Source organism: Cupressus sempervirens, chromosome 5 (genome assembly GCF_028749045.1).
Source record: "Cupressus sempervirens isolate cs-2001-9-10 chromosome 5, ASM2874904v1, whole genome shotgun sequence".
Classification (NCBI taxonomy): domain Eukaryota; kingdom Viridiplantae; phylum Streptophyta; class Pinopsida; order Cupressales; family Cupressaceae; genus Cupressus; species Cupressus sempervirens.
The window spans coordinates 647,763,142-647,790,684 of NC_143122.1; the positions used below are offsets into that span (position 1 = coordinate 647,763,142).

Here is a 27,543-nt window from a genome sequence, read left to right on the forward strand (position 1 = left end):
TGTACTAACATGGCCAATGCGATTGAAGTCTTCTAAATGCAGATTTGAAGATTCCTAAATATGAGAGGAGGAGACATGTCTCTATAGTTAATCATCATTAGTTAATAAATAACTATATGTATAACTCATCTTTAAGCATATATGTAATATTAATATATTAACCATATATGTAATATACTATTATATAATAATATTTATATAATATATATAAGATATTTATCTTAAAGATGATTTACCATCAACAAGGTATCTCATGATAAATTTAGTCTGATAGAAGCTACAACCTTAACGCTCCCTCTAGCTAGGGAGGATTTATAAAACACATTATGTTCTCAAGACTATGAAGAGATATCATCTAAGTATGATATTCAATTCACTATGAGACTAAATTTCTCACCTTTCATAACACAAAATTGAAATAATTTCCATTATCTTTTAAAAACACCACCTTAAGTGTGGTCTATAGTAGCAACTATGGTGTCCGACAAGATCCGGCCCAAACAACCATAACAAGTTCGTTATCATGGTGTCCAGCAAAATCCGGTGCAAAGAACCATGATAACAGGTCTACCATTTGTAAGATTGCCACCTTACAATGATTACCTTCTGACTATTCGTTATCATGGTGTCCGACAAAATCTGGCCCAAAGAACCATGATAACAGGTCTACCATTTATAAGATTGTCATCTTATAATGGCTACCAATGGCTACCTTCCGATTGTTCGTTATCATGGTGTTTGACGAAATCCGGCCCAAAGAACCATGATAACAGGTCTACCATTTATAAGATCGTCATCTTATAACGGTTACCTTCTGTTTATATATGTCAATGAAAGATCGTTACCTTTTATTGCATATCATATGTGAAATAGTAACCACCATGAACCTAGTCAAAGGGTAGTACAAAGGCTTTCACCTCATTCTCTCACAGAAAAAAGCATTGCAAGGAATTTCGCTTAGAATTTCTCCTCATAGAGAAGATATTATTAACAAAGGATTGCACCTCAAAATTCTCCCTTTGAACAATGATCCTAGGAAGTCAGGTCCTCTAGTTACTCGAATAGAAACTCTCTTCACCCAAGGATGCCTTTCGAACTCCCTCTAAATCTAATATCAATCTTCTAACTTTCTAGTGGTAAGTCATTACTTCCTCATGATACACATAGGAGTAGGCCCATCAAAATCATGTAGTCACACACATTTATTTCTAGACTCCCTCTGAGCATCAATCTTCTAAGCTCGTGCGTTGCCTTCAAAGAAGTGTCATACTCCCTCTTAATGTAGAAGAATCTCATAATCTTAATCATCAAAGATGTTTTCTTCAAGAGCCTCACTTTATCCATCTTAATCAACAGGGTCTTCGGAACTACTATCATTAGATTGAGTTTGCACAATATTTGGTAGCATGTGTAAAGTACCAACTTTCTTTTCATGTAAGAACATCTTCAAAACATAAAGGAAAAGATCAAGACAAATAACCCTTATAGTATGTATAGAATTATATATAAGAGAGATGCTACAAAGAGTAGATAAATGTAAAAGATACGAATACTTATTTGCACATGAAGATTCAAAAATTCTCTTCTTAGATTATTTGAGAATGGAACAACTCCCCTTTAAAGAAGGTTCAAGTGGAAATGGAGCATTGACTATTATTCCCCCCACAATGTAAAATTCCCACTCATTCTATATTGTTGAACAATTTTGCATTTATATTATTTCTTTGACATCATTTGAATATTTTGGCACACGGAGATTATATATTAATTCTCGGCCATGGTAGTCAGATGGAGATCTTAACATCTCACATACCCCATGCTCGAGCCTTATTAATCTTCATGGTGCCAATCTAATGCACTAACACAATATTATTCAAGATAAAGTGTTCCTCATCTAAGGAACTATATTGTTCATTACAAATAAAAGATAGTCACATTATCCAAATGAGAAATAAAAAATCATATATATTTATATTCAAAATATTAATAAAATTCCATACTATATTATTGAATGGATTTCATATCCAATGACTACCTTGTCCTAATAAATATACACATAATACCTTACATCAATATAAATACACTTTCTTATATTATAACAATACATTGATATTTACTACATTTTATCATACCTTTTACCTATCGTGTGGGTCCATGCTTTCCTAGGCTTCTGCTCAAGTTCCACATCACCGCTATGTCCCATATTTGTTGACTATGGTGGACCTGTTCGATTGGTGTAGTCTACCATTTTCTTATCTCTCTTTGTCCAATACCATTTATTTGCTACTCCCCCATTTTATGATTCTTGACATGGATAGTTATATTTGGATAATTTTTATGCAGCATACTTGATCCTTGAATATCATTGTTTCCTATGCAAGCATGTGGTGGAGTCCTTTCTTAGGTGGCGGGTGAGTTTAGGATTGTTCCTTACGTCTCCTTTCATTTTCCTTCCACGTGACTAGCAAATAGTGAATGAAGTTGGTGCAATTATCTTTCATCGATTCCTTGTTCTTCTTCTATGAATGCTTGGATTCTTCTCTATGTCACTTGACGATTATATCTTTTCTTCCTTCGACCGTACTCTTACCAAATAATGCCCTGTCGAATTGGTGCCCATTTGCGGAGCTCCCTCATCATTTAAATGGCTGTCATTACCATACTTTGCTAACATCAAGTATTTTGGAAGGGTCTGTGTCAAAACTTCTATGAATGCGTAGATACTTACCTTCGAGTGAAATCCATGGTTTACACATTTATAACTGGTGCTTTCCAAGCAACGGTGTAGTTGTATAAGGGGGGGTGGGTGTTGTCCAGTTGTCGTTGGGATCCTTAACACCATTGCATTCTGACTATTTGCAAATACTTATGAATCACTCGATACACACCCGTTTCATGCGATATTCAAAAGTTGTATCTAAACGATACTATTCTAGGTATGTAGGTATGCTAGCGGTAAACAATCATGAGTATCTGAAGTATATCGTCTATTCTCTCCATGCGACCCACATGAAAAATAGGAGGGAAATATATCCATGCCGTGTAAAAGGAAGGTTATTTGCAATGGAAGTTATGAGTATAAAGCATACACCACCGGCTATGTTGGTCACAACAAATCTCCTTCTCAAGTCGACGTCTATCTATTGCTAATGATGTCTGTATATTCTTTATACTCATAACTAACGTTGGTAAATACAAATTCCATTCAATGCTTGGAGTTGTTGTTTTGTACCTTGTGACTCTTTACATTTGTAGTGTGGCTCTAATACCATGTTGAATAACTTGAATCTTTTTTGCAAATGTACTAACATGGCCAATGTGATTGATGTCTTCTAAATGCAGATTTGAAGACTCCTAAATATGAGAGGAGACATGTCTCTATAGTTAATCATCATTAGTTAAAAAATAACTATATGTATAACTCATCTTTAAGCATATATGTAATATTAATATATTAACCACATATATATATATATATATATCTTAAAGATGATTTACCATCAACAAGGTATCTCATGATAAATTCAATCCGACAGAAGCTACAATCTTAACACTCCCTTTGTGAAGCAAAACCCCAATGTTGATGAACACCAGATTTCTTATCGATTGGAACTTCTAGGGGACCTTAAAATATGCCTAAATCTAGAATCTGAGCTTCTCTCTCCATACCCAACTCGAGATATCCAAGTTTCTAGCTCTGTTCAGCAGGTGGACACATGGTTATGTCCACCTTGGGCATCAAAATACTTCTCACTCTTTGCAACCCGAACCAAAAGACTTCTACAATCCTAAAGACCACGACTCTAACTCGAATCCCTCCAATGGCTGTGGAAGACTAACCATGGAAACTCAAGTTAGAGTCATTTTTGTTCCAAACCCTTACCACGAGCTTTACACAGGCCTGCTGTCACAAAAATCCTGATTTATTTCTCCTGCATCAATTTCAAGAGCTCAAACAAAAACGAAATGAAAGCCAATAGACTATTCTATCACATGCAATCAGTTTCTAGTCTCTACCAATACGTGCAAGGGTGTACAGACTTCTGCAGCAGCAAAAGTGCAAGAAAAAACATAGTTTCTGATTATCTAAAGAAAGGAATCCAAAAATATTTCCTCAGTTGTTACAGTTGAATGAGTGCTTTGGCAAGCATATAGCAACATTTCACAAAAATCTTACAAAGTTTCTCATTTTGCAATGATGCAACTTTTGGCAAGTTTTGCCACCACATGTCTTACTGAAGCCTTTTTGGCATTTTTCTCTTTCCCTATGATCTAACACACTCAAACACTTGAGCACAAAAATTTAACCCAAATTATTGCAAGACTATTTCTTAGGTGGCCATACACTAAGTGAGCTTATATGGTTGCCACATTAGTTATGCCACCATAAGTTAGAACTTTATTACAAACCAAAATTGTACAAGCCAAAATTGAGTTTCTCCTATTAAAGGTTATGAGATGTGAAGTGCCATTCTCCTTACCCTTGTCTGTTTCTATAGCATACTCTTTCTTGTCTGCTCCTGCAACATATTGCTCGTATCTTGAGACACTGAGATGAAACTGAGACCACGATTTTGAGGGAAATGGTCAAACCCTTTTTGCAGATGAACACTATGCCCCACAACAGATTAGGGTTTTCATTCATTTAAAAAGAAGAAGAAGAAAACACTAAGAAACATGTGCTCGAATTGCATTGGGATCTTGAGACTTGTTGAAACATTTCTTCCAAAAATCTAATCCTTGTCCAATTCACAGGGATTGTGGGCACAACTCCATTTAATGATTTCAGGATGTATTGTATCTCAAATTGGTATGTAAAATGGACGATTTGGCAACTTAGATGGAAAATTCATGTACAATTGGCAGGCATTGAACAATATATTGGCATTTTAACAAATAGTTTGTAAGGACACACCATTGCTGATATCATGTACATCTAGTGTCAATTTGCATTTATTTATATATTTGTGATCAATTTACAAGTCGAAATACTACAATTACAACTGTTTTTAACCTCTACCAACAATTGATATGGAAAATTGCTATCTAAACTGAATACTAGATTAAATGATGCCCAAAATGTTTGTTACAACAAAAGGATGCTGTCAGTGCTGCTCCATGTTGTCGGATGGCTGATTTATTGATTCAAAGTAATGCACTACTACTGTAGATGAAATTTGAACTCATTCACATTCTGCAGCAAAATTCAGACTAGTATGACTTTGTTAATGGCTGCTATTCTCATTAGAAATCTACTAGTATATTGCAGCCTGGAAATGACAATTAATGGAGCCCAAAATCAGGTTTGGATTCCTAAGTGCCGTTCCTCCTTTCACAAACCTCATGCACCCTCTCATTGTTGTACGAACATCTTATGAGAAACAATAAATGATGCCAGGTTTCATATCAGACCAGGAAATGGTATGATCTGTGAAAACTAATAAATTTAATCTGTATACCAATGGCGCAAGTACTCGATCATATTTTTGTAACCTGATATATTCTGCAAGCAAATAATCTTTTTAATTTCTCCCAACTGAATTATTCATACACAATAAATTTTCCTACAATTATTCAACATATTGGTAAACATTGGATGAATTCACTCAAATGTCTAGGCATATTTTTGTCCTCCAAACCATTCTTTGTCGAAGGATTTTTTTTTCTTTTTCGGCAGAATAGATGAATAACGCCAAGTCTTCATTGGGTTTGATATAAATGTATTGAATGAGCTTTCTCTCCTCCAGTCCTTTTATACACTTTTCAGTAATGATAAAAAACATTTTTTCTGCAACTTTTCATTTCCCTCCAACAGTGGACTTTTGATTTTCTTTTATTTTTACATTTGGGTCAAAAAACATGCCACCTTATAATACTAGTTAACCTTATAAAAATAACTAATTAAATACAAGTTGCCTTTAAAATGAACATATTTAAATTTCAAATAACTTAATTTAATTAATGAATTGTTCCCTTGCAACATCTTGATTCTGAATTAGGTTTACAGGAACTAAAATAGGGTAACGGTCCCTCACAAACCTCATGTTTGTGCAGGGGTCATTACAGTTTGGGTTGTTGCAATCAAATGCAAAGATATAAAGAACTGCCCATGGAATTGTGGTAAGCTCTGCAAGATTAAAGGTACTATATCATTATTATTGATTTGTTTTAAATAGATGACAACTAATCATTTAAATCTTTTAACCATATTTAAGTATTCAGAGATGGATCCTCCGTTGTGCAACTTAATAGGAAATGAGGGACTCTTGTACAATGCCTGCTTGTTTTTGATGTCTAGTACTTACTAGGTTTATGCAGCCTTGATGCCAAATTGGCTTTCCACATTTCTGGGACTAATCCATCTACATTGGACAAGTTTATAAGCACTGAAGCTTCTTTCTGTCTTTGGGGAATCTTCAGGTGATCTCATTTCTTTGTTCAATACAATTTACTTACAAATAGTGAATATTTTATTGCTTGACAAGCTTTTCCTGGTTAACTTTTGAGATTCAGGGAGATTTAAAGATTGATCATTTGTCATTGTGAGTCACTGTCCGTGGACAGTAACAATGGACCTTTTTTAATGCGTCAGGAGCTAGATGCCTTTAAGTCATCCTCGGATCTTAAATTTTTACAAATCTTGGAGCTCATCAATTCCATTAGCTCCTTATTTGGTTGGTGTACTAATACAATCTCCCCAATGTAATTTCTTGTGTGTTCACACCATTGTTATGGGATTCAGACTCGCCTTTGACTCGAAAAGTCAAAATCTGACTTGGATTTAGACTCGGACTCGGCGGCCGGACTTGGCAAAGACTCGAAAAACTGAAAACCCATGAAATTCGAAGTTTTGAAAGGATTTTAAGATTTTTTTATGCATCTTTTAGTCAATTAACATCAAATACACAATAATTAAGATAAATAGAAGCTACTTAAAATTTAATACACATACACAATTTTGCATAGATCACATTAGTATAAAAGCAAATTTCTGAAGGAAAAAAATTGATTAACACAATATAAAGTAATAAACATAGTGTCACTGCAGTGTCAAATGTCTACAATATTCATGGATTACGAAGTCCATGGTATCAAAAGTTCAAAACATATATCAAAATAACAACTAGTGTGTAGAACAGTAGAAGACTAAGGCTAATAGTAGCCTATGTCCTCCTACGAGTCCGCTTAAGAAAAATCATGGAAGACTGTAGAGCCATCCTCTCTCCCTCTGTTTGAGGCTGAACCTCATCCTCATACTTATCCTCATTCTCAACCTCACCCACATAATCCTCATCATCAGACTCGAATCCATCACTCCTAGCCTCAGGGTCTTGCACTTCGTCTTCTTGCGCTCTAGCCTCCTCCACTACCATCATCACTGCCTCAGCCTCCTGATCCACTTGATCAGCCCACTCCATGCCTTCATCACTGAAGACAGGATCAACAATCTCTGTGTTCCACTTTGCATGTGGATCAACAGTCTCTAATACAATCAGTGATGTATCGATGCCTATGATCTGTCTATGGCGAAGGCGAAGGTTGTAGTGAACAAAGACAAGATCATTCAATTTTTGCACTGCCAACCAATTACACTTGTTTGAGTGTATATGCTCGAATAGTCTTCAATTATGTTCGCATCTTGATGCACTAGATGGCTGGCTCAAGATGCCAATCACAATTCTCAATAAATTTGGCACCTTAGTGCCAAACATCTTCCACCATGCATCTGAAACAAGAAAATTTAAAATCAATTCAATAACTTTGACTTTTATCAAATTAAAATGGTAATAGAATTAGAAATTAGGATGTAGAATCATAGATTTTTACCAGACATCAATTCTATCTTATTTTTCTTGCACAACTCTCATGCAAATAAGTCCCCATGAACTTTCTTAAACAACTTAATCTCATGGACTACAATTGTTCCAACTCTTGAATCGGGGGACATTCTCTCTACAACATCATAGAGGCCATTCCACATCTCATCACCAGCCTTGAACTGTGGGCTGAATTGGTATGCTGAATTAAGGAAGTAGGTTGTTGCATGTATAAGCCTGTGAAGTAGATTGTGCCAAAGTCTATCAATCACATCCCATATAGGCCCATACCTATCTTGATTCCCTGCAAAAAAAGAGCGAATGGCCTCCTTCACTCCTCATAAATGTAGCCCATTCAGGGCTTCTCTCCATCAACAATTTGTAGGACAACAACAAGCGGCTTTATGAACTGCATTCATTATGAAAGTTGAAAGAGAAACAATTAGCTTTAAGTTTTTGTTTAAAAAATGAACAATAATTTATAACATAATTTCATAAACAAAAAAGTTAAAATGAGGACAAAAAGGAAAATTACGTTTACAATCTCAGCGATTGGTGTCCAAAAGGAAGCCTTATAAAAAATGCGATCAACTGTATCAGTTCCTACAATGGTCTTTGCATACGATGATGCAATCCACTCCTCACTTACAAAAATGCGTCTCAAACCTCCCTTTGAATCAAGCAAGGATTGCAATGTGAGAAAATTGGTTGCAAATCTAGTGACCTTTGGACGAGACAATTCCTTTTGTCTTGTGTATTTCCTCATGAGGTTGAAGACCCATGTATGATTATATATGAATTTGCATACATTCCTTTCTTGCTCTATAATTGTTTTTATCCAACGGAGTTTACCAAGATCCTCTAACATAAGGTCAATGCAGTGAGCAACACAAGGGGTTCAAAATAAGTGAGGGTTTCTCTTGATAAGAAGCTTTCCTGCAGCAACATAATTTGTTGCATTATCTGTAACTATTTGCACCACATTCTCCTCATTCACATCCTTTATCACTTCATCCATTATTTCACAAAGATATTCAACATTCTTTGTTTTTCCTGAGGCATCAATTGATTTCAAAAAAACCGTGGCACTTAAAGAAAAAGAAACAAATTAGTATAATGATCAATGATCAATCATAAATTCATAATTTATAAACTTAATCACTTGATCAAGATTCTAAATTTTTAAGTACAAGTTCTACTTTTAAAATTTTAATATTTACAATAACTTGATGAGAAGACAAGAAAGTTGAGGAGTGTTCTACTCCTATCAGTCCAACCATTAGTCATTATGGTGCAACCCTTCGTCTTCCACACCTCTCGCTGCTCCTTGATTGCACCTTCTACATCAGCCATCCGTTGGGTCAAAATAGGGCCTCCTAGCTTGTCAACACTAGGGGCTTTGAACCCCATACCAAAAATAGTAACAACATCGATTGCAATTTGCCAATAGGGGGACCTAAAACAAATTAAATAAAATTTAAACAAATTAGTATATTATATTATTACTATTAAATTTGAAAACAAATTAAAATAAACAAAATAAGCATATTATTGTCTCTTGAAACTTGAAAGCAACAGAAGTAAGAGATAATTTAAATAAATAAGTACCTTGCTTCATTGAATGAAACGCTGTTGTGGATGAAGAAGTTTCCAAGTGCCAATTTTGCATTATCATGCTTCTCCTTGTTCCAACCCATGCTCTCAAACGATGGTTGTGCACCTGGAGCCGTGTGTGGAACAAAGATGGAATCGAGTGTCGATCTTTGCTTACGAATACGAGGCCCAATGGTCACACTTGTAGAAGTAGTAGCAATAGTGGTGGAGTAGGGGATAATGGAGAGCAAAAACTAGAATATCCCTCTTGAGCTAGTTGTGCCATTTCTTCTTGTTGCTTCTTTTTCAATTCGTTGATCTCCATTTTTTCCTCTAGAAGAGCTTGCATGTCTCACATAACATCTTAGGGTACTTCTTTGCTTTTTTTGGCATCACACCTAGGTATATGTGTTAGGCAATACTTCAGTCTATTTATGCCTCCCCCGTTATATATTACACTGCAATGCCAACATGTAACAACTCCCTTTTTGTAGCCCGGGATGGCATGTTTCCAAACCCTATCCCATGCTATTGTAGTTGGGTCTGCATTAGGGTTGAATGCAGCCCTAGTTCCACTTCCACAAGGCTCACCCTGAGGCATGGTGTCAATATGGGTGCTGCTGCAATATGAATATGTTATAAATAGAAAAAAGTTAGCATCAAATCAAATTTTTAAACTTTAGGGCCTTCTTACTTATCAAGTTTGTCATCGAGATAAATTAGAATAAATCTAAATAGTAGATACTAGAAGTAGAGACTAAAACAAATGTAAACAAAATGGAAAGTACAAAATATGAATGTAAAACAATTTACAAAACGACACAAAGAAATGCAACTTGTTGCTTACCTGTTCAAATTTGCACAAACAATGGAAATACAAGCAAGTTTGTAGAAGCCTCCTCCAAATGCTTCCTTAAGCTCCTCTCAATGCTTAAGTGCAAGCTACAAAGTTGGACAAACCATTAGCAATCGATATGGGAGAGCCAACCGGTTTCCTAATTTCTTTCTCAAAACCTCAATACTCTTCTCTAACTTTTTCCTCTCTATCACAAGCATTAGCAAAGGGTGGAATGACCTTTTTAGGTTAAATGGATGTTATACAAAACAAAAAAGAGTAACTCAACCTTTTATTTTATTTATTTTTGGCTCTTTTTTCCTGCACCCGCCGGTGAGAGTCCTAAGCTCGGGACTTGGCGAGTCCACATGGACTCTGCCGAGTCCGAGTCCAGAGGCCATTTGCCTCAGAAATCTGGACTCTGCCTCGGACTCGCAGAGTCCTGTAACTATGGTTCACACAACGTTTACATATGACTTGTATAAATAAAACTATTCTACAGAAGGCTGGCATGGAAAAGGCGAACCCAAGAATAATCCATTTTACACCTAAATTTCACATGTATATAGTCTTTCAGTGGTTTTCTTGTTATTAGAAGCTCTATTATCAAACATCAGCAACCAATTACTCAACTGTGACTCCCATTTAGGTAGCATTCTGCCTGGAAGCTATTTGAACGCTGAGATACCATATGTACTGTAATCACAGTGTGTCGATTTCCAGGAAGACCCTGTGCATGCATCTTCTGCTCATGAAAGGAGGTGCTTCCCCAAGCCAGTCTGGTTTTCCTTCTTCACAGTATGACATTGTAAACACTGCCAGATGAAACCCACACTTCTAGTTATTTGCTCCATGTTTACCTGCTGTGATTTGTTTGGCTACTGGTAGTTACTGACTTCTTAACAAAATCAATATGTTTAAAGCAAAGACCCAAAATAATTTCAGCTCCAATAAGTTTGATTGAAATAGCACACTTGTGATTATTCACAGGGCCCTGGAAAAAAATTAATATACCAAAAAATAAATCTATGAGATTAAATTTGAGCAATGAAAATACAACTTCTCCGGTAAACTATTGCCAGACAGATTAAAGTTTTTCAAGGGGTCACTTGTTTTCCCACTATGATTATTTGCTATTTAAAGATATTTTTACCAGAAAAAAATGCCTGTGTTGCATTTGTCAAGTCTATGTAATCAATATTTGATATGACTGAAGCAACAATCATGTTTTGACAACTGGCCAGGGTATATTGCATGAAGAATACTACCTGTTGTATTGCTATTTGTATTTGGCTTTCTGCACCTGCACTTTATATGCTGCAAGTTTTCTCATGTCGCCCAAGAGCACATGTTGGTCAAACCACAGCCTGAGCTTTATGTTTTCTTTCGGGTTTGCATTGAGTGTGGAATTCCAAGCAGAATTTGCTGTACAGCTGTGTGGAGCTCTTGAAAGTTATGTGCAAGCAGCAATCTAGTTGCTGTACTCAGAAGGCCTTCTGTTGGATCTCCAATCGCCTTCAACTGCTAAAATAGGTTGTTGCTAACCTTCTGTTACCCTGTGAAATTGGATACACAAACCAGTATTTCTTCTTTATGTTATGCCATTGTATATAAGCTGGCAATTGTGTAAAAACTGTGTAACAAATACAATGTACATAAAAAGTTAAATAATAATGCTTTTGCAGTGGGTACAACAAATGCACTTACTTGAGAAAACGCAAACAACTATTGCTTTTCTTAACCATTCTAATGTACCTATATCTATTAGCTTTTTTCTCCAATCGCATTATCATTGAAAGTTGACAAGTAGGCTCCTCTGGTATGCATGCAGGTATCTCATCCCTGACCTGGTGACCTATAGCTTTGGTTCATATATTGTTCTATTGACCAGTAACAAATAATGTAGTACTACAGAAATTCTGATAGTACAGGCTTGATGTAGAGCATTTATGTGTGCAAGCTCTGTCAACAATGAAAACCGAAATATTGGTTCCAGTATTGTTAAGTTTGTCTGTCCTGGCTTGCTGGAATAGCTTACTTTTGTGTGTGAAATAATTTTAATGCTTCTTAGTTGATGATATGATCTTCTTAACATGCTTTGGTCTGTTGTCCCACACTCTTTTATTTTGGCAGCCAGGCTATTGGTAAAATGGTTGGAAGGAAATTCAAAGGTTGAAGAGACTCATCTGCCAGGGACTTCAGATCTTGATCTCAGGCTGCAGTTTCACCTGACACTCCTTCATTTTATCTCTAGGCTAGTGGTTGTATTGTTAAATTGCTAGGTAATGATTGAGCCCCAGCTCTCTACCAGACAGGGATCTTTGATGGTGTTTTGCTTCATAAATAACTTGTATGATTTGGATGGGGTTATAAATCATGATCAAGTTCTTTTTTTGTTAAAAAGTTGTATACAAAACACTCATGCATGTTTCATTTTTCGTGTTGTTGTTGTTGTTGTGTTTGGGAATTGATAAATGTTTCAATGTAAGATGCAAACTGATATTTTGATTTTCTTAGTTTCTGTAATGTTCATGAGCGAGCGTGCTGATAACAACTTGTATTGTACACTTCGTAAATTTTGGGCTGCCGTAACTGAATACCTTTCATATTATTTTTCCTTCTTTATGTGGTTGTCTTGAACCTTGCTGAGTTTTTCAAGTTTTGATTAACTGTACTCTGTACATTTTATGCTCCTTGATAGACGTACTAATTCCTTTGGTTAAAATAAATTAAATTATTTGTCTGGTGATGATTGACAGAATGTGAAAATGAAAAAAAAGGGGCAGATGATGCAAGCAGAAGGGCAGGAGAGGAGGAGAGACAGAGACTACAACTTGAGAAAGAGCATAGTTCCTTGAAGTCAGAATTTGCTTCTGTTACACAATGCTTAAATGATTTTGAGAGCAAAAGGAAAATTGAGGAGAACAGGAAAGTCGAACATGCAAAAATATTAAAAAGCAAAGCTGATGAAATAAAGAAACTACAAGAACTTCTAGAAAAAGAGCAACAGGCTTTACAATTTGAGAAGAAAAGGTTAGAGGAAATGAAGAAGCAGGTAAATGCAGAAAAGAAAAAGGCCGAGGATGAAAAGAAACATGCAGATTATGCCAGAAAGAAGGCAGAGGAAGAGAGGAAGTGTGCTGGAATAGAAAGGAAAAAGTTTGAGGAAGAGAAGAAACGGGCAGATGCAGAGAGGAAGAGGGCAGAAGATGAGAAGACAATGCGAGAAATGCTAGAAAATAAATTGCAACAGTTAGAATTGGAGAAGAAAAGTGCAGATGAGGTGAGAAGATGCCAAGAAGGAAAAACAAATGCAGGAGACTTGGTGCAAAATGCTGACAGGAAGAAATCAAAGGAAGAAAAGATACTGAAAGAGCAATTGAAGAAGGAGCAGCAACAATTGAAGGGTGAAAGGAAAAGGGGTGAAGAACAGAAAAATCAAATAGAGTTATTAGAGAAAGAGTGCTTAATGCTGAAGGAGCAGTTGGAAAAGAAACAGCAGTGCTTAAAGACTGAATCAGAAAGAGCCGAAGAAGAAAAAAAACAAAGGCAGACGATAGAGAGAGCATATTCTTCTTTAAAGGATGAGCTCAAACCTGCATTAGCAAGAAACTCAGATTTAAAGAAATTGAAGGGGAAAAAGCTATTGGAAGAACTTCTGAAAAAGGAACAGCAAGAATTGAATTCTGAAAAGAAAAGAGCTGAGGAACAGAAAAGACAAATAGAGGCATTAGAGAAAGGACATTTTCTGTTAAAGCAACAGTTTGAGATGTCTGAAATGAGAAGAGCTGAAGAAGAGAAAAGACAGAGGGAGGCATTGGAGAGGGAATGCTCTTTTTTAAAAGAGGAATTGGCTAGCATTCTTGGATGTTTGAAGTCTCATGATGGGCAACTTAAGGATACAAGAAGAGAGCTTCATCAATTGCAGATGGAGGTCAATCCGGTAAATCAGTGTTCAGCTTTTTTTGGTTTATTGTTACCTCTCTGGAAATTCTTGTCCATGCCGATTTGAGTCTAGTCATTTTTTTGCGTTAAATGATGCCTGCAATTGTGGCTTTAAAATTATTCACCAAAATGTAGTGTAAACATGGTTATCATTGACAATTTCAAACATTTAAGAAATAGAGGACATAGCCCTGGAAATAAGCCATATACGTCTGTTTCTTTGTCTATGGATGGTATTCTATATCTTTCTGATTTTAGTTTCAAGTCCAATTGTCTAATTTTAAAACAAAGCCAAAACTTACGTTTCTTAGGCATCTTTCAAATCCAAGATGCAGAATATTTTCTTTAGATATATTTGTAGTTGTTACATCTTCTCTTGGCTTCTTTGCTCATTTCAGAGGTCTTGATCAATATTTACTACTACTTTGTCATGCTGCAAATTTGGGTTCTTGGAATTTCAGTATATCTAGAGACTTGTGCATAGCTTGCAAAATGGTGAGAAGAATATCATCAAGACTACTATCTTATCACACAGATAGATGATTTATTAGATCAGTTTCAACATACTAATATTTACATGAAGTTGGATCTCAAATCTATGTATTACCAATTCAGATGGAGGAGGATGTCTACAAGACTACTTTCAAAACAAAGCAAGGTCTATGTGAATGGTTTGGGCTTTCTTTTTGTTTATTCATTGCTCCAGCTACTTCTATGAGATTAATGAATGATGTATCTTGAGACTTCATAAATGCTTGCATAATGGTGTATCAAGAATCAAGATGGTATCCTAGTTATTAAGGTAACATGAGAGGAGTAACGGTCCATTTGAAGGAAGTTCTGGAAGCTTAAAAGAAAAGATGACTTTTATTCAATACCAAGAACCTTAATCTTCCAGAAGGTATTAGATTGGGAGAAAGGCAAATTTTTCCAAAAAAATTGGGAATGTTTGGTCATAGTAGGGAGTGGTAGTGCACATAATTTTTAATGTGTTATAAATGGAAAAATAATAATAATAGAAAACAACTTTTCCTGGGGATGCATTCTTGGGGGGTTTCCTACATTTCCTAAAAGAGGCACATTCTACAAATGAGCAGATAGGAGGAAATATCCACCCTCTGCATATTGTTTTTATAATAATTTCTTAGACCTCCCGAGCACATTGTCTCTACATGGGGGACATCACTTTGGAATGTTCCTCATTGGAGGAGACTAGAGGGATGCTAGGTTGTGCTCAACATCTATGTGAAGTTCCCTGCTGCATGACAAATTTCATTGGGACGTTTTTTTAGAATGTTTCAAAAAGCCTAAACTATTACATATTCCCCACCTCCTAAAATAAAAAATATATTGTTTATCTCTGCTTTCCATAACCCATTATCATTTTATAGCTTGTTTTTGCATTTTCAATTTTTTCTTTGTTGTAAACAAGAAGAGAGCTAATTTAAAGTTGAATAGAGGTGAAGGCAAATGGAAAATGAGGAAGAAGGAAGAGGAAAAGGACAGATACGGTATTTAAAATATCTGTGTGTTTTTTTAGTTTTTATTTCAGTTTTACTTGTTCAAGCCTTCAACTTTTTTAGAGCTTGTTCAAAATTGTGAAGTTGTTTAAATCTTTCTTTTTGTTGCTTTTGGTGTGCAAGAGACTCTTGTATTTAATTAATTTTTTGACTCTGCCATTTTTTTGTATTTGAAATCATCAAATAAAAGATTTGCAATTTTTTATATTCATTTTGTTATTTTTTGTTTTTTCCCTATTTCAAAGGGAAAATGGAATGCCAAAGCCACATTTAGAAAAAAAACCCCTTCTACAAGTTTTCAAGGAGGCTTGACACAAAAATGTAGCTAATTAAGGTGGTTGTTACTGTTGAAGATGCAACATTTGCCTAGAGGCTTGGCAGGGTAGCGTTATGAGTGTTAATGTGCTCTTTTTTTGCAGACTGATTAAAGGGGTTGGCTCTTGTTTGACATTCATATTTGAGGAGAGGGCTAAGATGGTCAAATTAGTTTACGGGTGTGTCACTACATCAAGAGTTTCTTGTATATAATCAAGTTTAGGGCCTTCAAGTAGAATACTTTCATTTCCATTGTTTAGGTGTGTGCAAGGGAATCAAGGGAGAAACATAAAGCTTCAGGTTCATCACTATTGAACCCAGTCACAAAATGTTCAATGCGTAGGTGAGGGAGGTTACTAAAGAGGTCATTGCCAATTTCTATATGTTAATTTCATTCATTTTGATGTTGCTTTATTTCCTTTGGACAATGATCTTATTGACAAGGTAGACAATGTCCGTCCTAATTATGTGGGTCCTAGCCAAACTAGATTGAGAATCTTTCAGAAAAATACTATTATAAGGGTAATTTGCTGGTGGAGAGGAAAGCCAAATTGATAACACGATCACAACATGATTGTCAATGGGTGGATCAGTGGACAATAGACACTATCCACTAATAGACAACATACTTTCATGCATTGATGGATTTTATTTCTAGAGAACAATTGATTGCGTAGAAAAATGCGAAGATGTTGAGCTTTAGTTTCAAATTTGAGAGAAGCTGTTGTGTATGTCAATTGTCAAATGTAGTTCAAATGACTAGTGAATTAACATATTTTTTTTGCGTTAGTAGGTGGATTGTTTCAATCTACAGTGTCCACAATGTCCTCTTCCTCCATCTTGCGTCCAATGGCAAGCAACTGATCATGGATTTCTTGAATCCTATTCAAGTGTTCCTGGAGCGATTTTTGCTCGTCCATGATAATAGAAAACAAAGTGGTCTAGAGAAAGAAGGCTTTGCTTTTGTCTGAAGTCTCATGAAGTTTCTTGAGATGCTCCCATATCTTGGAAGTTGTTTTGCTAGATGGAATATGAGGGAGCTGATCATCAACTACGAATACTTTGAGAAGCATCATCGTCTTCTGATTATTTAGATCTCATGTAGCTTGATTAGTACCAACTACAGTTAGACGCTTTGCAACACCGAAAACAATCTGATCAGTATTCCAATATTCAAAGATTGTTAGTATCCATTGCTTCCATGTGCCATAATTCTGACCGTTGAATTTTGAATTACCCTCGAGCAGAATATTAGTCAAAGATGCCATAGTGTGAAAATCTATGAAGGCACGTACTTCGAGTCAAAAACAGAAGATTCATAAAAATTGAAGGGTTAACCAAAAGAGAGCTTGGAAAAACCAAAAAGAATATGTTGTCGGATTTTAGATTTGTTGGCTTGAAAATTGAGGCACCCAGAAAAATAGAGGACAACCTAGTTGAGATTTTGAAAAACCCAACAAGAATTTGTAAATTTGTTTTGATCTGGTACAAAAAGATAATTTAAAGTTGTAAACAAGAAGAGAGCTAATTTAAAGTTGGGTCAGATTTGAGGCGTGAGTGAATAGCAGGGGGTTGGAAAACCCTAGACCATAGATGGACTATTGGTAGAGTACTCTGTGAGTTGCAAAAACAGACCAAGTTTTTAGGACTTTTATTGGCACCAAAGACTTGATGAATTTTTGGCAGAAACTTGTCACTTTTTGTTAAAAGTTTAGTCATAGTTTTATAACAACAATTAAAGGCAAAAAGCATCCCAAATTAATTTCATTTCTTATTTCTTCACTCGGAACTCAAAAAGTTGCTTAAATTTTTGCCGAATTTATATTTTAGGCCTTGGCGGGTTTTTGGCCTTGGCAAGTTTTCCAACTATGACCTAGACATCTCCAACAATGGCAATTGGAGGCTGCAAAAAACCTCAAAAAAGGAAAAAATGACGTGCAGATTATACAGGCTCAAAATATGATGATTTGAGCAAAAAAAGATGTCGTGATTTGCAAAGGTAATAAACCACAAGTAGGGTTGCGATTTGTAGAGGTAATAGCACCCAAAAAATGCTACCCAATAGAGAAAAATGACCAAAAAAATAGTGCGAGTTTTCTAGATGTGAGCAGAAAAAGCAAAATATCGTAGGGATACAAACGACAGTTGTAGAATAATGGCCGTGAGTAGCAAACAAAGCCCTAGCTCGAAGCTGATATCACAGAAAACAATTTCAAAATATATTGCTTCGATAATTTCACAATTTTTTTTTTTTTTTGAAATAAATTCAAAGAATTGGCTCTGATACCATATCATAAAGTAATTGGTAAAATACTTGCTTTTTATTAATAGTGATCAAGAGATCAATTTATAAAAGAGACTGAATGATGCTTCCTTAGGGAATAATTGTAAAGAATAGAAACATTCTATTCTAGAAACAAAAAACTAAATATAAGAAACTTTCTAATATTTTTAGGAGATTGCAATAGATAACCATTAGATACTAAACAAAGATAATAGAAACTATCTATTATCGTAATAGGCTGCTCCCTTCTGGTCATGAATGTATAAAATGCTATGCAAAATGAGCTTGTTGCTTAGATCCTTCCTAAATTAACGAACATTCTGAAAAGACCATGATAACCAAAATTCCTCCAACTTGATGTTGGGAAACAAGTTTTTCCCTTGCCATAGCTAGAGATGCTAAGATCAACTTCTCAAATTGAAATCACGATATTGAGGAGAAAATTGCCAAACCCAAGCTGGTTCAAAAAAACAACCATGATCTTATTCAAGAAATAACCAAAAACTTTTGTAGATGAGCATTATGCCCCAAAACAAACTACAAAAAGCCCACAATTTTTCAATGGATCCTATGATTTTTGTGTGTATAAATTGATCAAAAAATGAAACTTACGATTGTAAAGTCTGGAGGCTACCCATTGTGAACTTTTCACACCATCACCCCATTGCAAATAGGGACTCCCTCTTTTTTCTCGTAGTTGTTAGGGTTGTCAGGTTTTGGTAGTTAGGTTTGCAGTTCAAAGCTTCAAAAGATCGAGGGGTGATTCAATAATCGAGTTGTCAAGTTACAATTTTTAAATCCTAAGCGTTTTAAAATTTTGGCTAGTCAAATAGTCCAAAGTATATTATAAGAGCATATTTTATGTCTAAGGGCCTTAAAAGCCTTAGAAAATTGGACTTTCCAGTTAAAATCGTTGGAACCCTAAAGAAAATCAAGTTTTCTTATAGAAATACTTAAAACTCGAACTTACTAATCTATACTTACTATGAAATTCCTCACTTAAAAGTGATCAAAATCTGGACTTACTATGAATTTCCCCACTTAAAATGATCAAACTTTCGACATACTATGAAATTCCCTACTTTAAATAGCATTTTCTTGAAATAATTTGAAGTATTTTTAGTTTGTTTTCACACAATCAAATCCAGTAAACAGACTAATAATATTGATGGGTTGTGGAAATCTGATATCTCTAAATAATTTGAAGTGTTGAGCTTTTGTCCAAATGCAAGACAATTTTCCCCTTTGGTTTTATTTAGTCAATTTTTCAGATACAATGTAGGGATTGACCCAATAGTTGTCTGAGAAGTTGATTTTCTCCTTTGAGATAACTAAGAATGATGATTTTTTACAAAGTGTGGGAGCAAGTTATCCCTACACAGGTCAAAATTCCCCTCTTGTGAGCAAGCAAAGACACCGGCTTCTAAGAAAGGGATGTATGGATTTATCCTCACATATATTGGTTTTGCTAGTAGGATAGCGAGAAAAGGATGTGAACAAATGTTTTGGAAGTGTAGATCGAATTATTTGCAAATCTTCATATAGGTTGATTTTCCCCTGTTTAAAAAAAAATTAATAATGGGGAAAGCAATTTAATAAAGTTCTACAAGTTTCTAGAAGACAAAAGGTTTTATCCTACTTTGCTTGTGTGGGTGAATGGCATACCAAGAACCACTTTAAAAGGAGAAGCTATAACAATGGAAAATTAAGGGATTGTCTAATAAATCAAAGTTGAAGAAGAGAAAGGCAAATACGTTTGATTTTGGCAAATTATTTTGGGAATTTTGCAATCATCCAAATCTGTCCATGGATGATTGCAGATTTTCAAGGAGTTAAATTCTGATTATTTGAGACCAATTTGAAGTCAAGTGCTGAAGGTGAGTGTTTCCATGTAAGTCTGAAAACTTATCCATGTGGGACAATTTTTTGGGAAAATCATATAAAATTACTAAGTCTTTAAACCCTCCAGAACTTGTTTGCAGATCAATTTCCAGGCCAAAACACACATTTTGGGACCTATTCTAGGCACCAAAGGACAGAAATGAGTAAGCTATAGGATTAAGTTTGAAAACCCCTCCCTCAAATTCGATTTTCCTTATGCAATTCCGAGTTTACAATGTGATGGTAAATGTGATTATGGATTTGTTGCAGACCTTTTGAGTCATTTTAAGCTCATTCCGAATCATTGGAGGGCCTTAAGGCTTAAACTCTTGTATCTGCAGATACAAGTCTGACAATGCCAGCAAATTACATCATTTCACCGAGTGAGTATCCATATTAAGAAGGGACCTTGGAATCAGGGACTTTTGATGATAGTCTTAGCATTAGTAGTGCCTTTGTTCAAGAGGATTCAATATTCATAGTTTCATTCTGAGATATCGAGTGTTCTATCCCATACATTGTAAGGGAATAAAACTCGTATCAACAAAAAATGGTGCTAGGAGGGCCTTGATTAGAAATCACTCAAAAGGAGTCAACAAGTTGAAGTTGATGTAATATGGAATTTCTTTGACCACAACGGCATGAGGGAAAGTGGGAAACATATTAGAACATCATTATCCTAACATTTCATTCTCTTGCTTGGGATCAAAGGAGTAGTAACCTTGACGCAGTCACGATAGGAGGGACCTTAAAGAGATCAATTCAAGTTACAATCCCTCCCCAGGATTCCCTCTCAAACCAACTAATGCATTTCAGATATCATTTCTAAAGTTCTCCATCATTTGCCCTATCCTTCTTGGGTTCATTATTCTTGGTTACATATCTCCTTTTCCTCAAGTGCAACTACCTCAACTTTACACTCTGACTACAAGGTTTCAATTGCTTCTCACTCGGCAATCTACTGAACAACTTACAACTTGCCTCCACTCGAGGATATGTTCATCCATCGGATACTTGAAGTTCTCAACAACTTATTCAAGGTTCACAACCAACAACAAGTCCTTTGCTATTGTTGGCCATATCCACTCTTTGCCACCCCACAACGTCTAGTGCTTTACAAGCTCATAAATAAGGATCTATGAACACATGAACAAAAAACTTGATACCACCTGATAGAGTTACGGTAGGAGGGACCTCAGAGAGATCAGTCCAAGCCGTGCAAGCCAAGTCACATAGTGGAAACAATGAATTGAAAACATGCTTATTTTGATGTACACATAACAAAGATCCATGCAATTACATATAATTGAGTAGCAACATCTAGGCTTATATAATAGGCATACATGCCTAATTTACAATGAAAATCTAGACTTCTTAGTCCTTTGGACCCCCAATAGTTGCCTACCAAGAATTGAATCCAAATAGAGAACAAATGCCTAAATATAGAGACTTATTAGAATCATGTAGGCCAAGATCAATCGCATCTTAGGTCAGGGCCCAAATCTTGAAAAATTTAAACAACAATACACAAAATGAAATGTGCACACATAAGAAGGTTGGCCATGAGCAAAGGAACATTGAACGATGTACCATGAAGCTTCACAAATTAGGAAATTGCATTACATGATTAAAAAACTCTAACTTAGCCGTTAAACATGAAGAACACACAACTTTGAGCAAGAAATCAATATATCTCCATTGCAAAGAATCAAGCTGAGGTGTGAGCCAAGACAAGGGTAAAAGATGATGTCCAAAACACGTTGTGAGGTTCGCAACTACAAGCGTGCCCATTTGAAAGAGTGCCACAAAATACATAGAAATTGACAAATATGAACAAATTGAAAAGTAAATATTTTTGGATGGTTCAAGACTTCCAACAACCCAAGAATCGCAGCTCCATAAGAAGGGAAGAAATAGTTGTGTAGCTCAAGTTGCCATTGGAGCAAATCGTCCAATTAGACAACTCAATTTCAAGTTCCATCGGCTCAAGCTCAAATAACACTAGCTCAATTAGCTCAAGTAGTAATGGTGGCCCCTTAGATATAGAATAATAATCTTCACTTACTTTCAATGCTTATCATGATTTGCTAAAGAACTTGGAACACTTATGGTGATGATACTAGTCAAACATTGGAAGAGCACATCAAGATTTTTGAGGATGTCCTTTGTAATTGGAAGATTCAACACGAAGATGTCGTATGCAGACTTTTCCCTCACTTCTTAGGTGATGAAGTTTTCTACTGGTTTGTGCATTTGGAGCCTTATCTATAAGTGGATGGAATTAGTTGAAGACAACATTCATGGAAAGTTTGGTAGTGCCATTACTCCATTGGACTTGTATAGACAATTTGCAGACATCAAAAGACAAGCAAGAGGCTATAAGCTCATTAGATAGTTGCTTCCACAAAGCCTACGTGCGACTACAAGCTCCCTTCATTGTTCAGGATACATGTGCATTTAGAGGTGTACTACTATGCCTTGGAATCACTACATCCAATTTCACAAGACACTTGCATCTTGCTCTAGTGAACTTGAGTGAAGCTTATGCTAGAGCAATGCAAGTAAGTCAAAAGATGAGACAAAATGTATTGGGACTTGTGTTAAATGTTGGATTGCCAAACACAAACAATCAGGTCCAACTACTTCTATTTCAAGCGCCATCAAATCAACTTGTGTTGCATATTGGAGCTCCTCTCTCCGAAGTGCCTTCAATTGTGCTTGTACATCTTCAAGGTGCAGAGACATCTACATGAACACAAAAAGAAGATGAGACAGAGTTAGTTGAACAAGTTAGAAGTTGTCCCTAGAGGTCACACATTGTCGCACATTTGAGGAATCAAAATAATCAACACCAAAGCATGCATTAAAATTTCCAAGGACAGTAAAATAGTCACTAAGGATGCTACAAAGGAAATTATTAGAGAAATAACCAAGATGGCTATCAGAGGGACAACCAAAATAACAATTATCAAAAGAACAATGAAAGTAGTTAATCACAACCAGTTTACATGGCTCAAAGTATTTCGACATCAAATCAAGGAACAACTAGGGTTGGAGGAATTGTGAGGAACGGGGTATTGCGAAGGTAAAAGAAGTTCGTAGAATATTGAAGACAAAAACAAAGTTTACTCCAAAGAAGGATACTCCAATTGTATTTTACCAAGGCGAGGATGAGCCTACCCCATTTCTGCTATCAATGAGTATTTTTGGGAAATTATTGCATAATTTTTAATAGATTTAGGAGCATCATGTAATGTTATGCCCTTAGCCATATGTAGAAGGTTGAGACTTGTCGCTATAAACAAACAAGATCACACCATTTCAACCTAAAATTTCTTTAGAATGCTCTTGTGTTCAAGCATAGACTGGGTCATTTTGGTAGTCACGCTGTTTCTACTTACCGACATCGTTTTGTTAAGTAGTGTAGGATGTTTTTTATTGCTGCTTTATGTGATGTTCACTCAAATGGAAGAAGGTAGAGGAACAAAATTCTCCCCCATTGTCAGTTCTAAGAGTAACAATATGTTGACAAGACTCGTTTTTTGCAAATGGTTTGAAATTTTGAAACATAACAAACACCTCTGATTTTTTATGAGGGAAATACACCTATATTTATGATTGAGATAATAAATTAAAAGTAAAAAATAACCAGACCCAGTAATAAGAGTAGCCACAGGTTCACAACTATCAATATGGACTAATTGTGTAATACCTTAGAAGTTCTTTAATAGTCACCATCAAAAAATAGAGTGTGATGTTGCTTCCTAGTGTGAGGTAGAGGAGCAAAATCTCCCCCATTATTAGTTCTAAGAGTAATTATATGTTGACTAAACTCTTCTTTTTGCAAATGGTTTGAACTTTTGAAATACAACAAACACCTCTGATATTTGATGAGGAAAATACACTCGCATTTACATTGAGATCATAGAAAAAAGTAAAAGATACTTGGCCCTAGTATTAGGAGTAGCCACAGGACCACAGCTATTAGTATGGACTAACTGTAATACCTTAGAAGCTCTCCAAGAGTCGCCATAAAAAAACAGAGTGCAATGTTGCTTCCTAGTGTGACTTGCTCCACAAACTCCAAGGTTGTGGGTTTAAATCTATGGCAGTCCAATGACAAGATCTTCTAGAACAAGCCGAGAAAGATAGTGCACATTTAAGTACCCATACCACCGATGCCAAGAGTGTGCTAATAGAGGAACAATGGGCTGTCATAGCAAGCCCCTGAGAATCGCTAGATTCAACAAGTTAGAATAGACTGTGATCCTCAACACCCATAGCAACAATAGAGCGAGTGTTTTTATCAATGATATTGCACTGATGTGAATTGAAGGTCAGGTCTAGTCATGGAGAATGTTTCAAAATTTGATTGACTGTGAGAAGTTCGAGTTTCATTCTTGAAACATAGTACACATCAAGGAAAACAGATTTCCTTTCTCTAGATTGTATATATATATATTTTTGCAAATGGTGTATTCTGCCCCTCTTACAAAAATAACTGAATATGAGAATGGCTGAAAATATGTGAACTAATCCCACTGATGAGTGAAATGATTTGAGGCACCTGACTCAATATATGAGGGAGAGGGTTTTATATGAGCTGTATGTCTTTTAGCCATGAAGGCGTTATAGAAAGACTCACCAAGCTTAGTGTGCTCCTCAACATGCACTTGAGGCTGTGAGATAGATTGCTTGGCTTGAGAAGTTAAGCATTTACAACACTTGCAATTTCCTATGATTGAACTTATGGCAATAGTCGCACTTAATATTCTTCTTGTTTGGAGAGTACTGGTAGTTGCTTGTGGATTTAGTTAAGAAGGCTTGTGTGTTTGAAGATGAGTTGGTAAAATTGTCAAATTGTTGTTTCCGGTGATCTTGCTATAGAAGCGTTATGCAAAGATCGGAAAATGAAACATCAAAATGAGTGGAAGCAATGTTGAGAGTACCAAGTGCTCATAGGAAGATTGGAGACTCTTCAGGGTGAATACCACCGTATATTCTTCTTTCATTTTGCGCCCAATGGTTTCCAATTGATCACAATTGTCCTTGATTTTATTGAGATGTTCTTGCAGGGACACCTATTCATCCATTATAATTGAGAAGAGCATTTTCTTCACGAACAATGCACGACAATTATCCAAGGTTTCATGCAAACCTTTTCAATGGCTCCAAATTATTGCAGTTGTTTTACTAGAAGATTTATGGGAGTTGATCATTAGTGACCAAAAGTTTGATTACATGACAACTTTATCAATTTCCTTTCAGGTTTATCTTGCTCTTTGCTTGCTTTCTATAATACCCCGTCTGGGTATCATCTCCAAACTCTCAAATGAAATCTCAGAAAAATATTGAACAACACATGCATGCAATTGATTTGATGAAACATTCAACAAATAACCAGCAAATCATCCTATATAACAGTTTCTATAACCTCAGGTTTGTTATTGCATTATACATCAGCAATATAATAACATATAATTGTCATCACAATCCAATCTTAAAAACATGATTACAGTCAGATTGGAAATACTAGACCAGAAAAACAATCCAAGCACAAGTGAGAAACTTGAAATGATGCCTCCACCACGATGGGTTTTTGCCCACTGTCTTTCGGCTTGTGGGGTTTCGTCCTCCCAGCGGGTTGAAGCTGAAGTTTCCAATTGACTCTCCTAGAGAGATCAATAATCAGATCAAAACCAAGTAAATATCCAAGCCTCCTGAAAAGAGCTCCTCCTCCCCTTTTAAACTCAACTTGGTGACATTTCATGCCCCTCTGCTTGATTCTTCATTTTCCAGTCGTCTCTTATTGAATCCCCCTTTCAATACTAAATTGACTTAAATAACTTTGTATTTAGTCCTCAATAGTCAATATTAATATAAATGGGGTTGGGCAATTAATTTTCAAACGTCCCAAAAAGAGGGGACATGACATCCTCAGAATGACTAGTCTTGCTCAAAACAATTTAGTTGAGATTTGTACTAAAAAATCATCATACGCTACTTCTAGGTATTGTAGTTTTTGTCGTTGAATATTTGACTACACTTGAGCAAAATATTTGTTTGAGATGCCATTGTAGAAAATTGAGGTCAAAGTTTGTTGACGAGATGACAACACAATTATCAAGGTGAAATACGATCAACAAGTGCAAATGACATTTTTGAGTAAGAGACAGAAAATGAGCACTAATATCTAGGTAGGACGATAGATTTTCGAGTGGGGATCCCAATTCAAAAGTTTTAGATAACCCAACTTTTTTGAGAGCAACGCATAAGAGCTCTTAAAATAGCCTATCTATAATTTATAATCAAACTTTCAACTTGAAAAAAAATTTAGAGGGTTTTTGAAGAAAGTCTATTGAGGTGAAAGAAAAGGTCAAAAATGACAGAAGGTACAAAACAGATTTAGATTGAAGCTTGAATAGATTGGAATGTTTAGAACCTTTGAAGATGGGAACAAATAATTGTTTTTAGCAAAATGACCACAATAAAGGTAAAAAATGCAACTGCACCAAAACCACCATTTTATGAATCGATCGTGACCCAAAAAAGTCACAATTTGCAAGAGGCCTTCAACGACTCTAGAGAAGGTTGTGATTTACAGAAATAAGGCTGAAACCTGCCGTTAATTAGGAAAAATTGCCATTGTTAACAATGCTTGCATTTGAGAGCAAAGGTTATGGTGGGTGGAGGTTGTGGTTTGTAACAATGTGCTAATATTTTTGAAAAAACTTTAGAAAGAAAAACATGAAATACCAGCAACGACAAAAGATTACCCACGATATGTAGAACAACTACATATAGGATGAGCTATGACCATGAAACTGGCCAAAAATATAGACATGACCCCCAAAATTGAGGCACAGTATGTGCAGAGGGCCGAAACATGAGCTATAGGCTAAAAGATGTCTACACTTTGGTTGCAAATAGTTTCCAAAGAAAACTTCAAGCCAAAACTTTGAAAATTCTAGAACTAATAATAACTTTTTTGACAAGAATTAACTTAGCTCTGATACCATGTTACATAGGTAAATGGTAAAATAATTGAATGATTTATTAACAAAGGACAAAATGTTCTTATAGATGTTACAAGAGAGAAGATTTTAAAAAGAAACATATGAGAAATAGACAAAATCTATTATATATGGAAATAATCTAACTTAGGAGATATTATTCATTTATACCTTATTTACATTGGGGGTGGGTGGAACTTGATGGAAGAGATTTAAATTGCAACCTATTTATCTATCTATTAGAATATCTATTCTATATTGTCAGTGTTGAAGGTGTTGAAGAGAGGATTGTTAGGAGCTAATTATATTTTCTTATTTATCACCCTCAAGTGTGTCATAG

At 35.6% G+C, this 27,543-nt stretch overlaps 1 protein-coding gene across 3 annotated transcripts in view; it reads left to right on the top strand.

Annotated features, from left to right (window-relative positions):
- Positions 1 to 27,543, top strand: part of LOC149557575 (uncharacterized) — a 98,180-nt gene that overhangs the window by 14,089 nt on the left and 56,548 nt on the right. For 2 of the 3 annotated variants that reach the window (XR_016364897.1, XM_089832211.1), the window contains exon 4: positions 13,005 to 14,188. Coding sequence is in view for 2 of the 3 variants with exons in the window: in XM_089832211.1 (XP_089688337.1) it covers positions 13,005 to 14,188 (1,184 nt within the window). In the remaining variant the exon portion in view is untranslated. Of the gene's footprint in view, positions 1 to 10,710; positions 12,528 to 13,004; positions 14,189 to 27,543 lie in introns of those variants that run through there. The other variant, XM_089832212.1, reaches the window with a different exon arrangement.